This window comes from Nyctereutes procyonoides, unplaced genomic scaffold (assembly GCF_905146905.1).
Source record: "Nyctereutes procyonoides isolate TBG_1078 unplaced genomic scaffold, NYPRO_anot_genome, whole genome shotgun sequence".
Classification (NCBI taxonomy): domain Eukaryota; kingdom Metazoa; phylum Chordata; class Mammalia; order Carnivora; family Canidae; genus Nyctereutes; species Nyctereutes procyonoides.
In genome coordinates, this window is record NW_026575131.1 from 55,671,270 (window position 1) to 55,685,034 (window position 13,765).

The 13,765-nt window shown below is 58.1% G+C and overlaps 1 protein-coding gene across 1 annotated transcript; it reads left to right on the plus strand.

The window, feature by feature from the left end:
* Nucleotides 1-388: 388 nt before the first annotated feature.
* Nucleotides 389-13,523, plus strand: DAPK3 (death associated protein kinase 3). The gene is made up of 9 exons (XM_055344582.1): nt 389-492; nt 1,296-1,435; nt 6,447-6,807; nt 7,044-7,173; nt 7,461-7,509; nt 8,153-8,179; nt 10,452-10,604; nt 11,320-11,365; nt 11,790-13,523. Exons 2-9 carry the CDS (start codon nt 1,374-1,376, stop codon nt 12,324-12,326), a joined length of 1,365 nt encoding a protein of 454 aa, XP_055200557.1. The 5' UTR covers nt 389-492; nt 1,296-1,373; the 3' UTR covers nt 12,327-13,523.
* Nucleotides 13,524-13,765: the final 242 nt, after the last annotated feature.

Below are 13,765 nucleotides of genomic sequence, written 5' to 3' on the forward strand. Positions count from 1 at the left end.
GTCCCGGGGCCCACCCCGGGAGCGGTCGTGCGGGAGCGGGGCCTCGCTTTCGCGTATCTCGAGTTCTAGGAAGGTAAGAGGGACGCAGAGGGTCAGCCCCGAGCCCCCCGGCTTCAGGACCCAGGTCAGAGGAGAGTGGGCGGGGCGGCCCGGGGCCGGAAGTCGGCCTTCCGACTTCCTAAGTGTGCCCGACGTCTGCCCCAGCCAATCGGCTGCGGGAGGGCGAAAGTGTCAGCCAGTGGCGAGGCGGCATCCGGGTTCGGAGGACCGGACGCCGGCGGGCGGGGCCTGGAAGGCGGCCGGGGGCGGGGCGTCACGAGCGGCGGGGGGCGTTGGCCAATGGGCGCCGGGAACCGCCCCCGGGGGCGGGCACTGGCGGACGCGGTGACGTCGACGCAGGTCGGAGCGTCCCGGCGGCCGAGGCGGCGGGGCTGAGGAGGGCGGCGATAGCCAGCGCGGCAGACGGCCGGCCGGGGCGCGGGGCCGCGGAGGGTGCGGAGCGGGCGCGGCCGGCGGCGGCGGCGGCGGGCGGGGGAGGCCGGGGCGGCACTTGGAGGCGCCGGGGGACGTCCGGGGACCCGTGGGCTGAGCGGGCCGGTGAAGGGGCTGGGTCGGGGCTTGCGAGGGGCGTGGCGGCCTCCGGGACGCTCCAAGGGGGGGTTAGGGCTCGGAGACACCTGCGGGGGGTCTGCCCGCGAGCTCGCCCCGGGGTCGGGGCAGAGGGCAGTGGAGGAGGCTCTGCGGTGTGGCCCTTTGCGGGTGGGGGAGACGGCGGGGGGGCCTCCGCGGGGGAGCCCTCGGGGGGCGGGGCGCCGGGGGCCAGGGCGAGGGGCCGGCGGCGGGGGCTGGCGCGAGCTTGACGGCGAGGGTCCGTGGGGGAGTGGGGGAGGGGAGCTGCGGGGGCCGGCGCCGCACCGACTTGGCAGGTTGGGCAGGCGTGCGGAGCCCCGGGGCTTAGGGGTGCAGAGTGTGGGGGACCCTGCAGGAAGGGGGGGCTTTGGATGAGCAGGTTGGGAGAAGCCTGGGAGGGAGAGGCAGAGAAGGGCTGGGGCGGCGTGACGGGAGCCGGCGGCGTGGGCCTGGGGGGGGTTTCGGGGCTAAGCGGGCACAGTGGGGTTGCCAGCAACATCTGGGGTGGTGTGGTCACCGAGCGGGATAACAGGAACGCACCCCGCGCGCCGCATGCACGTGCCCTGGCCGAGGATCGTGGAACTTAGTTTTGGGGGAACTTAGTTGTTCCATTTAGGAGTGATGGCTGGCGTCTCACTTCTTCCCTATTTCCCTGTCTCCTCCAGGTCACAGCTCGGGGACTCCCTGAGGTCCTGTCGCCAGCCTTCAGTGAGAGGAGGGCACCGGAAGGCAGGCCGCCCACCATGTCCACGTTCAGGCAGGAAGACGTGGAAGACTACTATGAGATGGGGGAGGAGCTGGGCAGGTGAGCAGGGCGGCATGGGCGAGAGCGAGAGGCGCTGCGGGGTTTCCAGATCGCATCCCCCCTCCTGTCCTTCATTCCCCTCTCCAGTGCGAATGAGTCAGTGGCATGTGCTGGCGGAGGGAATTTAGGCTTTGGAGTCAGGTGGCCCTGTCCGCACGTTCTTGCTCTGACCTTCTCTGTGCATTTCCTTCGGGGAAAAATAGAGTTGAGCGCATGGAGCGCCTACCAGAGCGCCTGGCACGTGACATGAGAGCGGTAGGTGGTGGCGGTGTTTGTTGGTAAAGGTCTGTCCCTCTGTCGAAGCCTGTCTTGATTGAGGGAGGTGATTGATTCTCGGGCACGTTTGCAGGAGAGGCCTCCTGTCTGGGCCCACGTCCCTGCCAATTGTTTAGCATTCTTGTGGGAAAGCGCGGAGGTTTCCCATTCCAGCCAGGCAGCTGATTTCCTGTCTGGCGGGGCCTTGAGTGTCCCCTGAGAACACCCTGCCTCAGACTAGCCAGTCACCATCTCCTCCCCACCCCACCCCCCCTCCAGCTTCAAACCTTATTTGGTGAGCTCTCTGCTGACCAACCCATGATGTCACCAAAAGGGAATGTAAATAACTGAGTCGTGCCTCAGGCCTTGGCTGAGAAAGTGTTTCAGGCTCATTTGGGATTCTGAAGTCTCTCCTTTAGGAATTTCCTTAATAGAGTCACAGAGAATGTAGGGCCCCTCACCCCGTCCCCTTCTCTCCCCCCATGCCCCCTGCCCAATCTCATCCTTTACTGTTGAAAATGTGTTAGGTTGTGGCTTGGCAAAAGTCAGCCAGTCTCCCATGTAGATTCCCCTTAATTCGCCAGCTCCACTGTTAGGAATTAATTCAGCGGGAATACATGCATATGCAAACCCAGTGACCCAAGAACGGGGGTGGTCGCTGTAAGGATTGTATATGAACAAAGGGCGGGGAGCCTCTTCAGTGGTCCCCCCAGCACCACTGCCTCTGTGGGTGGAATATTACGCAGCCATTACAAGGATCCAGGCAACCTGTATGATGTTCACCACCTAAGAAGTGTATTGAAGTTTTGTAGTAGCTGTGTCAGTTTTAATAGTTTTAATATATTTTATTTTAACCCAGTAGGTTGAACTATTACTTTTTGCTTGTAATCTCAATAAAAATTATGAATGAAAAATTTTACCACCTTTCTTTTTGATACGAAGCTTTTGAGGTCTGGTGTGTGATATACACTCAGAATACATCTCAGTTTGGACTGGCCTGTGGGCCACCATGTGGTTGGTGCCTGTCATCTTGGACAGCACTGCTCTGGTGATCCCAGTTGTGCTCAGAGAACCATGAGGTGAAGGGTTAAAGGGATAGGACACTGTGAGCACTGTGCTGCAGTTTGTATGAGTTATGGATGTCATTTTGGCGTCTGAATTCTAGTCTGTCTTTATGTTTTGTTCATCTGCGAAAGGACCTACGAGGCAGGTGTGCTCTTACCCTCCCCGTTTCATAAAGGAGTGGAGGCTGAAAGGAGGGAAGCAGCTTGTCCAAGACCATGTGGGGGTCAAGCCTTGAGACCAGGCCCTGCTGGGTGCAAAGCCCAGACATTCTGGAACCAGAGGTGAACATTAGGCTTCCGCCTGCCCCCCTGGAGCAGGTCCATTAGAGGTCCCAGTGAAGAGCAGCCCTGCACGTCGGGAAGAGCATGCATCCTTCTGCCCCCGAGAGCATCCTCTCCCATGCTTGCTCTGCACTTTGGCAGGTGGCAGGTGGCTGCTGCAGGGAGCTCCCAGTTTCAGAGGCAGGCAGGGTCTTCCCTGAGGCCAATTGCTGATTGTCTTTGGGGAGTTAGCTGCCAAGCATCACCGTGGCAACGAGGACCAGGACTAAAACAGGGCGACACTTTGTTGTTCCAGGGGGATGGGGCCACATGAACTGGAAGCAAGTTTCTTTGTGTGTGTGCTTGGGAGGGGTTGGGGGATTCTTTCTTCCTAGTTCACATTGATAGTCTCGGGAAATAAATTAGTCTGTGGTTGACAAGTGTGGACTTTCACCCTGGCTTTGCCTTGGTAGAGTGATGTGTGCACCTGGGCTGGCTTGGGACAGGGGACCACGAACCAGAGGTTTATGGTCTCCCCGGCCTGGAGGCAGGAGGCACAGATCAGGGTGTCACGAGGGCTGAGGGCTGATTCCTTCTGAGGTGCCTCTCCTTGATGTACAGATGGCCATCTTTTCCCTGTGGCCTCCCAGGGCTGTCCCTCTGTCGGCACAAATCTGTTCTGCTCTCCTCTTAAAAGGGCTTGGATCAGATTGGGTTCAGCCTCTCCCGTGAGCTCTTTCTAACTGAATCACCTCTTTAAAGGCCCTGTCTCCAGAAAGTCCCGTTCTGAGGTGCTGTGGGTTAAGACCTCAACATGGATTTTTGGGGTAACACAGTTCAGTCTAGAATAGCATTTTTTACCTGTTTCCATGAGCATTACTGCTCTTCATTTGTTAGCTCAGCTCAGAATAAAGCAGGGAAAAATAATCCATACATTTGAAAATGAGGCCCCACGTCTAGCTTGAAGCACAGTGCCACTGGTATGAGGTGAATGTTCGGCGTTCAATGGCATTACCATCGGGAGTCTGTCATGGGACTGGAGGTGGGCCTGGAAAAATTAGCTTGGCTGCTGTAGGCAAAAGAGAAAGGAAAGCATTTCAGGTGGCGGGAGAGTTAGTGGAGATATGGAGGGGACAGGAGCATGATGTACCCAGGAGACTGTTGTGGCAGGTTCAGGGGATGGGGGGCGAGGCCTGAGTCTCCTGTCACTGCTGTCAGTGATCACAGTTCAGCAGCCTAGAAGAGTGTGCAATTATTATGTGAAAGGTCTGGGAGTCGAGAGTCTATAGTGGGACCTGTAGGGCTGGTCCCCCCGGGGCCCCAGGGAGACCCGGCTCCTACGCTGCCTCCCTGGCCCGAGGCCCCTCCTCTGTCCTCACTGCCAGCAGCGCAAGGTCTGCTCGTCTCTGGGACTCCCACCCTCTGCCTCCCTCTCGTGAGGACCTAGTGAGCATGCTGGGCCCCCCAGGAACCTAGGGTCACCCCCACCTCGGTGGCCTGACTTGCTTCCACCTGCAAGGTCCCTTTTACCAGGAGAGGTGGTATATTCACAGGTCTTGGGGATTCACATGTGGGCATTTAGTGGGGGCTGTCGTTCAATCCAGTGTGTTAGTAATAATTTTGTACCTCCTACCTGCTCACCTTGAACTTTGCCTGGTCCACTTATCAAACAAACCCAGTTGGGTTCCTCAGCTTTTTCGGGGGCCCTCCTGGCTTGGCAACGGCGTCCCTCACTAGTCTGTGTGTCTCTGTTCTTGGGCTCCTGCCTGGCCTGTCTTCCCTCTGCCATCCCCAGCGTCAGAGAGCCTGCCCGGACGCTCGCCTACCCAGTCTCTGCCCTTCCTTCCTCCCTTTACGCCCTCCCCTTCAGTTCCTCGACAGATCATATCATCTTTTCTCTTGACCCCTGGTGGTCTCTTAAAATTTTCTTTGTGGAGCGAGTGCTTTGTCTTGGAATTGGTTCCTGTGCATGTGGAGTCAGCAGACTACGGCCTGTGGGCAAATCCAGCCCCAGCCTAGTGTGGCCCTGCCTGCCTGTGAACCTGGAATGGTTTTTTATTTTTTCAAAGGTTGTAAAAACACACGAGAATTATGACAGAAACCACATGGCCCATAGGGCTAAAAATATTTACTGTCTGGTCTTTTTCAGCCAACTCTTGAGTTAAAGTAAGTTAATATAACTAAGTTCCTGGATAGCAAAATAATTGGGACGTTGGACAGCTCCCTGGAGTGCAGTAAATAGGATTTCTCTCTCTTTCGCTTTTTTTTTTCTTTCGCTTTTAATACCTGCTATCTTGAGCTATAATCCACATACTGTACAGTTCACCCGTTTACAGTGTGCAAGTTAGTGATCTTTAGTGTATTTACAGGGTTTTGCAACTGTTACCCTAAATAATTCCAGAATATTCCATCACTTAAAAGGAACCCCATCCCCATCAGCTGTTACTCCCCATCCCTCCCCCAACCCCCACGAGCCCCCTCCTGTCCTTGCATGACCCTGTTCTGGATGTGTACCACACGTGAACTCACACACGTGGCTTTCTGTGTCTCGTTCCCTCCCTGAGTGTCGTGGGCTCAGGGTCTGTCCCCAGGGCAGTGTGTGTAGGCGCCTCACTCCTGTTCACGGCAGAGGGATGGGCCTGTGCATGGTGGACACATTATGTTCATCTGTCGATGGACATCTGGTTCTTTCCCTCTTGAGGCTGCTGTGAATCCGGCAGATTGAGGATTTGCGTAGAAGCTTCTCTGTGGATTTATGTTGTCGTTTCTCTTGGGCAGACACTGGAGGGAATTGCAGAAGCGCATGGAAACAGTGTCTAAGCTCCCGGGGAACCAGTAGCCCGTTTCCATGGGTGTGGGCTCCGGTCCCCATCCTCTATCAGTTTGAAAATGGGTGTGTTCCTCTCACTCAGCCAGTTGAATAAGAAGCCCCTTTGAAGTCAGTGGCTTTTTTTCTTTTTTCTTAGGTTTTTAAAAATGATGAAATAGACCAGGGAAAGATAAATCAGTGTAGAATTGTATTACGTAAAAGTAAAAGCCGCTCTTGGCTGCCCTGACCCTCCACCCCTTCCCTGACATGGTGGCGAGCCCTCAGGCCTCCTGCCCACTGTGCCCTCTCTGCAGGCCTTTGTAAGCAAGCCCGTCTTGCCCCGAGCAGGTCCTCAGTTTGTCTCCCAGTCTGCTGCTTTCTCTTGGCTGTGTGGGATTCCACCGACCCCGGAATGGACTTAATTCCCTTTTGCAAAAACCGAGGGGCAGCTTTGCCCTTTGCAGTGCAGAAATAACCATGGCCGCTTTGAACGCACCTAACAGCCCCCCCCCACCCCAACTAGAGGCAGAGGGGCAGGGCCGGGAGGTGCTGTCTCAGAAGCTGCATCCTTTCCACTCCCCCAGTCCCTCACAGGGCTCCACTCACTCCTCTGTCCCCGCAGCGGCCAGTTTGCGATTGTGCGGAAATGCCGGCAGAAGGGCACCGGGAAGGAGTATGCGGCCAAGTTCATCAAGAAGCGCCGCCTGTCGTCCAGCCGGCGGGGAGTCAGCCGGGAGGAGATCGAGCGGGAGGTGAACATCCTGCGGGAGATCCGGCACCCCAACATCATCACGCTGCACGACATCTTTGAGAACAAGACTGACGTAGTGCTCATCCTGGAGCTGGTCTCAGGCGGGGAGCTCTTCGACTTCCTGGCAGAGAAGGAGTCACTGACAGAGGACGAGGCCACCCAGTTCCTCAAGCAGATCCTGGATGGTGTCCACTACCTGCACTCCAAGCGCATTGCCCACTTTGACCTCAAGGTGGGCCCTGGTGGCCAGGGAGGGAGCTGGGGACCAACTGGGCAGGTGAGGTGGGGGGCTGGGAAGGGGGTCCAGCTTTTATGGCACAGAGTGCACCCTTGAAGCCCCATTGCTGCCTAGGGGTCGAGACAGACCAGCTCAGGCCTGCCACCTATGGGGGGTTCCCAGGGAAGAGCCGAGGCTGTCCCTGGGAACCCTGGGCCAGCAGAGCTACAGAGTCCTCCTCCACCCCCCAGCCAGAAAACATCATGCTGCTGGACAAGAACGTGCCCAACCCACGGATCAAGCTCATCGACTTTGGCATCGCCCACAAGATCGAAGCGGGGAATGAGTTCAAGAACATTTTCGGCACCCCTGAATTTGTGGGTATGGCGCTGCATGGTGCTTTGGGGCTAGGGTTTGTGGGACTGTTTGAGGTTTCCTGGCCTGCGTGCACGCCTCAGGCCTAGCCCCTGGTCATCTGGTCCACGTCACTCAGATTTCCTTTCCCAAGTCCTGGTCTTAGGCACATGAGGTCAGGCCTGCTGCCCCCAGAGCCGGCCTTGCCCCCCACCTGCAGGTGGGCTGTGCTGCTCCCTGTGGCTGTGTCCCCAGTGCTGCCTTAGATCTACCCAGCGTCTGACTCTGCACCTTCTGTTTCTCTGTCTCTACAGCTCCAGAGATTGTCAACTATGAACCCCTGGGTCTCGAAGCAGACATGTGGTGAGTGGCAGGGAGTGGCAAGGAGTGGTAGGGCTGCTGGCGCTGAGCCCAGCACACAACACACCTGGCATGTAGCACCTTTGCTCCTCTGGGAGTCCCCTGATTGTCCATGGGAGCTGCCCGGCCACAACCACAGGGTAGGACGTAGCCCATTCTCATGGTTGTGATGCTTTTGGGTATGGGCCAGGTAGACCATTGCCTTAGAACAGGGGTCGGCAAACAATGGCCCACCAGCCAGAACAGGTCTGTGAGCTTGGAATGGTTTTGTTTTTAAGGTGATGTTAAAAACAAAACAGACAAATAAGCGACAGAGACTGTGGTCCACAAAGTGTGAAATATTCATTGTCTTACCCTTTGTAGAAAGTGTGTCAGCCCACTTTTGAGCACAGCAGGCGTCATAGAGTCCTGCATCTGCCGCAACCCCTCCCCTGCTCTGAGCTGGATAGGTGGGTGTGGCCAGACGAGCTCAAGCGTCCAATCCTGAGACCCCCAGAGTGGGAGAGAGGACCCTGGAAGGAGAGCAGGCCATGGGCTTCTGGCTTCCCCACCTGGACTCTGGATCCCCGGCCATTTAGACGTTTTGAGAATTGGGGTGTTGCCGCCCACTGCTGAGCTGATTTCTCTTCTTGTGTGTTCTCTCCAGGAGCATTGGAGTCATCACCTATATCCTGTGAGTTCCCGGTTGATGCTTCCTGCATTTCTTGAGGCCCTGGGTCAGGAGGAGGGTCAGGATGGCTCCTGTGCAGGGATGGGGACTATGAGCTCTGACCCACCAGAGTGCTCAGTGAACTTGGTGGGTGGATGGGTAGGTGGTGGATGGGTGGGTGAATAGCTGGATGGGTGGGTGAATAGGTGGATGGGTGGGTGGGTAGATGGTGGGTGGCAGATGGGTGGGTGGATGGATGGGTGGGTGAATAGGTGGATGGATGGTGGATGGGTGGGTGAATAGGTGAATGGGTGGATAAATAGGTGGATGGCTGGATGGGTAGATGGTGGGTAGCAGATGGGTGGGTGAATAGGTGGATGGATGGTGGGTGGTGGATGGGTGGGTGAATAGATGGATGGATGGTGGGTGGTGGATGGGTGGGTGAATAGGTGGATAGGTGGGTGAACAGGTGGATGGATGGATAGGTGGGTGGTGGATAGTGGGTGAGTGGTGGATGGGTGAGTGGATAGGTGGGTGTGAATAGATGGATGGGTGGATAGTGGGTGGGTGATGGATGGGTGGGTGAAAAGGTAGATGGATGGGTGGATTGTGGATGGTTGTATGGGTGGTTGGGTGGATGGATGAGTGAAGAATGCATGGATTTGCGCAGGAGGGAAAGACAGTTCCTGTCTCGGGCTCCTGGAGAGCCCTGCTCTGTGCAGAGTGGTTTTCCCTGACCTCATTCCCTCAGGCACCATTCCCTCAGGTTGGATTGTTCCTCATCTCCATCCCTGCGTCAAGCAGGCTCCCACTGCTTTTTCTTCCCTTGTCAGATGGTAGAGCGATCCACTCTAAAGGTTTGTTAAGACAGGTTTTTATTAGGTCAGCTTTTGTTTTTAAAGATTGAGGTTTACAGAGGAGCTACATACAGAGCCAGTACAGAATTCCTGTGTGCCTCACCCAGCGTCCCGGCATTAGTGCCCTAAAGAGCATCTGTCAACACCAAGAAATGAGCCCAGTACAACACTAGCAAGTAGAGTCCCAGAGTTTTCCTGCTCTTGCCTCTTTGTGGTCCAGGACCCCACCCTGGATCGCATCCCGCAGCGTCCCTCAGTTCTGGCGCCATCAGCCTGGAGGTGGCTCAGGGATTGGTCCCAGTTCTGCCACCAGCCACAGGCCAGATTATCAGATCAGAGGCTCCCTCGACCCCCTCGGCCTGGAGAGCTTGCTGGAGGGGCTCACAGAACTCAGAACAGTGTGCTTTCTGGTACCAGTTAATTATGAAGGCCGTAGATATGGACGAAAGGCCAGATGAGGAGGCACGTAGTAGGGTGAGGTCTGGGAGGGCTTCAAGCGCAGGAGCTTCTGTCTCCGTGGACTTTGGGGTGCACCCTCTTCTCCACACAGGGCATTCAGCCTGGAAACTTCAAGCCCTTTCATTGGGGGATTTTATGGATGTTCCATTGTGTAGGCATGATTAAGTTGTTGGTGATGGAATCAATCTCTGGCCCCTCTTCTTGCCCCAGAGGTCAGGGGTGGGGCCAGCGGTTCCATCCTGTTAATCTCATGGCTGCTTCCTCCAACCACCAGCCCCATCCCAGGGTCATCTGGGGTGACTTCCAAAAGTCGCCTCGTTCACGTAAACTGGTGAGGTTGAAAAGCGCTCGTGATGGTCGGCAAAAGGCTCTTCTCATCTCATCACCCTGCAGCCGCTTCAGAAACCGAGGATAGAGACTGAATGTCAGAACAGTTGTTACCACTTTCTTAGTTGTTAGCATTTAGGAAAGCGCGAGGCTTATGGGAGCTCTGTGCCTGAGGACTGGGGTGAGGACCGGAGTGCAATTGTTATTGTCACAGTGCCACGTGCCCAGAGCCTCATGAGATGGTAGTGTGGCCCCCAAGCACCATCAGGATGGCACACGACGTCCTTGTGTCATCTCTGGGGATGTGCACCCTGGCCGAGTGCTGACGTCAGCCAGGATACCTTTCTGGGAAGTCAGTAGCTTTCCCCGTGATCACTAAATGTTTAGGGCAGGTGCTTCAAGCTTCCTTAGGGACATTTGCCCACTCTTCAGTGCCCATCAGTGGCCAGGGGGGAAGATTTTGTGCTTTCTGGTGGAAGGTTACGGGCTGGTTGAGGGCAAGTAACGGGATGTGGGGGGCACCCAGGGCCCGGCGTATGCTTTCCTCTGTGTTCGGCCCCCTGAGGTGGCAGGGCAGAGCCGCTGGGAGCCCATGCAGTGGCCTGTTTGTGGAGCGAGCGCAGGGGCCGCTGAGCCCTGTGTCTACCTTCCAGCCTGAGCGGCGCCTCCCCATTCCTGGGTGAGACCAAGCAGGAGACCCTGACCAACATCTCGGCTGTGAACTACGACTTTGACGAGGAGTATTTCAGCAACACCAGCGAGCTGGCCAAGGACTTCATCCGCCGTCTGCTTGTCAAGGACCCTAAGTAGGAGCGCCAGGCCGGGCCGAGAGGGTGGGGGGTCAGGGGGCTGTCAGGGAAGGCTGCTGGGTCCCCCAGGAGCACGGTCCTCCATGCAGTCCCCTCTGCGTACCTGAGGGTTGGGGTGGCAGTGTGCTTAGCTTGGCTCCCGCTGTGTCTCTTTAAGAGCTGTTAAGTCCTTGCTGATGTTTAAGATAATTTTCATGTGAAATTCCAGATTCTTGGGTTTTTTTCCTAGGAAAATCTAAAACTTCTGGTGTCACAGAGCCTTCACTCCTGGAGAGGGGCTCCTGTTAGTGACAGTCTCGCCCTGGTACAGCCACCCATTCCTGCTACTCTCCTGGTCCCTCCTGTGGGCGCCCGAGTTGGCAAGACCCAGCGTTAGGTCTTGCCCTGATTCACAAAACCTCTGAGAAAGCATGGAAGGCCCCAGGGCCTGTGTCTTCACAGGCCCCTTGATGGGCTCCTCGCTGGCTGAGCAGGGCAGATGCTCTGGAGGGCACAGGTGGTTTCAAGGTCATTTCAGGGGCTTGTTCCCAGGCCAGAGGGGAGTCCCTAGGGGCCCACGTGTGGGAGTCCTTTAAGGTGGGGGTGGAGAGCAGAAGTGCCAGGGAGAGCCTGGAAAACCCTTCACTGATCTCTGCTCGGTTCCCCGCCAGCCTTGTGGGAAGAGGGAGCACATGGAATGTGTGCAACTAACCAGAGTGGGGGGCTCTTACAGGAGAAGAATGACCATCGCCCAGAGCCTGGAGCATTCCTGGATCAAGGTGAGGTGGGCGGGGCTGCTCCCATTCAAGGATGCCATGTGTGACAAGGCCTTTGTCCGGGGAGGGACCCAGGGGAGTGGGCCTGGGTGGCAGAGGACATGGGGTGCGCCTGAGGTGGTGCTGGTACCGGCTCCCTGTGATGCTGGCTGGCTCTTCAGCCCATTTGCACACAGCAGGGCACCTTCCCACAGAAACTCCTAGAATGGGTGACGTCCGCCAGGGGCAGCAGCCTTCTGTAAAGGGCCGAAGGGTCTATGTTTTCCTCTCTGCAGTCTCTGGTGCCAGAGCCACGCATACCCTGCCTGAACGGGCAAGGTGGCCCCGTGCTGATGAAATTTTGTTTGGGAAAGCTGGTGGAGGGCGGGATGTGGCCCTCGGTGGCCGCCGCCGCCCCCTGCTCCAGGCCCTGGGCCTCTCTCCACAGGCGATCCGGCGGCGGAACGTGCGGCGTGAAGACAGTGGTCGGAAGCCCGAGCGGCGGCGCCTGAAGACGGCACGCCTCAAGGAGTACACCATCAAGTCCCACTCGAGCATGCCCCCCAACAACACCTATGTCAACTTTGAGCGCTTCTCCAAGGTGCTAGAGGAGGTGGCAGCAGCGGAGGAGGGCCTGCGGGGGCTGGAACACAGCCGGCGCCTCTTCCACGAGGACATCGAGGCACTGACGGCCATCTACGAGGAGAAGGAGGCCTGGTACAGGGAGGAGAACGAGAGCATCGGCCAGGACCTGCGGCGGCTGCGCCAGGAGCTGCACAAGACGGAGGCGCTGCAGCGTCAGGCCCAGGAGGAGGCCAAGGGCGCACTGCTGGGGGCCAGTGGGCTCAAGCGGCGCTTCAGCCGCCTCGAGAACCGCTACGAGGCCCTGGCAAAGCAAGTGGCCTCCGAGATGCGCTTCGTGCAGGATCTGGTGCGCGCCATGGAGCAGGAGAAGCTGCAGGGGGTGGAGTGTGGCCTACGCTAGGGCCGCGCGGCCGAGGCACCTTTCACCCCGCTCCTGGGCTCTGGCGGGAGTGGCACCACACTGGGATGTGCTCCCGGGGGTGGGGGTTGGGAACTCAGTGCTACCTTCCCCGGCTGAGCTCCTCTGGCCTCCGGCTTTGGCAACTCTGGGGCTTCTGGGGCAGCACCACCTGGGGAACTCTGGGCTGGCAGGGACGCCTTCTTGTGCTGGGCCTGTGTTGGGAGCCTTGCTGAGGATCCAGGGCTTAGAATCAGAGGGGCCTTCCCTGCTTCTGCTGGGCACCAAAGTCCCACCTCTTCTAGCCATGGGAGGCAGCTCCCCTGGGGTCTCCGGTGGGGGCCCCGCCATCCCCCATCCTGACTGCGCCCCAAGGTCTGAGCTGGCACCAGGGCCAGAGTGGAGATGGCCCAGCCCTCAAGCCGTCAGTTTGGAGTGGGTCCTGGGGGTTGTGTTGCCAGGCATGATGCCCTGCTGCAGAAGCCCAGGGAGCCCCAGGTGGGATGAGGAGCCATCTAGGCTGCACGCTCCTCTGCAGCACCTGTGGCCTCCATGCATGTGGAAGACACCCCCCGCCCCCCGACCTCACGCCCCAGCCTCAGTCCCCGTTCCAGTGCTGCCTTTTCATCTCAGGGCTTGTGGGAACCCCTGTGGACTAGTTGCCCCCAGAAAGCCCTACAAAGGCTCAGCGTCTCCTGTGTGCCCCACCAGTCCCTGCCCCCCTGCTGCCCCTCACTGCCCCTCCGCAGGGCCTGATGCCCAGACCAGAAAGGAGTGGAGGGGTTACAGTGGGCAGCACTATCGCCTGCCACTAGGTGCCGCCCTCGAGCAGGGTCACGTGGCAGAGAAGGTGCCCTAAGGTCTGGGCTTCACCTGAGAGTGGGGCCCTGGTGGGTGCTCTGCGCACGTTCCCTGTGGCAGGTCGGGTTAAGCGAGTGACATCTGTGCAGGCCTCCCATGGCCCTGGAGGAGTTCTCCAGGCAGAAGCCAACCTGGGCCGAGTGCAGGGAGGAACCGGGCAGTGGGACTGGCCAGGATCTCAGGACCCGGCTGTGAGGTCAGACAGAGGTGTCCCCCCATGTGCTAGGCCTGTCTGCAGGGCTGGGGCGGGAGCCACTGTGTACCCCTCCACGAGCTCAGCTGTACCCATTTGCATGTGTCTGCCGCAAGCCTAAGGGAAATAAAGTCCCACTTCCCTGACATGCAGCTGTGTGTGTTGTGAGGCCGGGCAGGGGCAGCCAGCCTTGTGGTCACCCGCTGCCGGGGCCTCGCCAGGCTGGCCCGTCTCCTCCCCGCTGCTGCCCCTGTGCTTGGGAAGAAGAGGGCATCATGGGGGCTGCAGGCTGCGTGATCTTGGGGTTGGGCTGGTCTCATTTCCTTGTAATGAATCGGAAGCTTCCAGGCAGCCAGGGTGAAGTCAGAGGAGTTTCCTGTCCATTTGT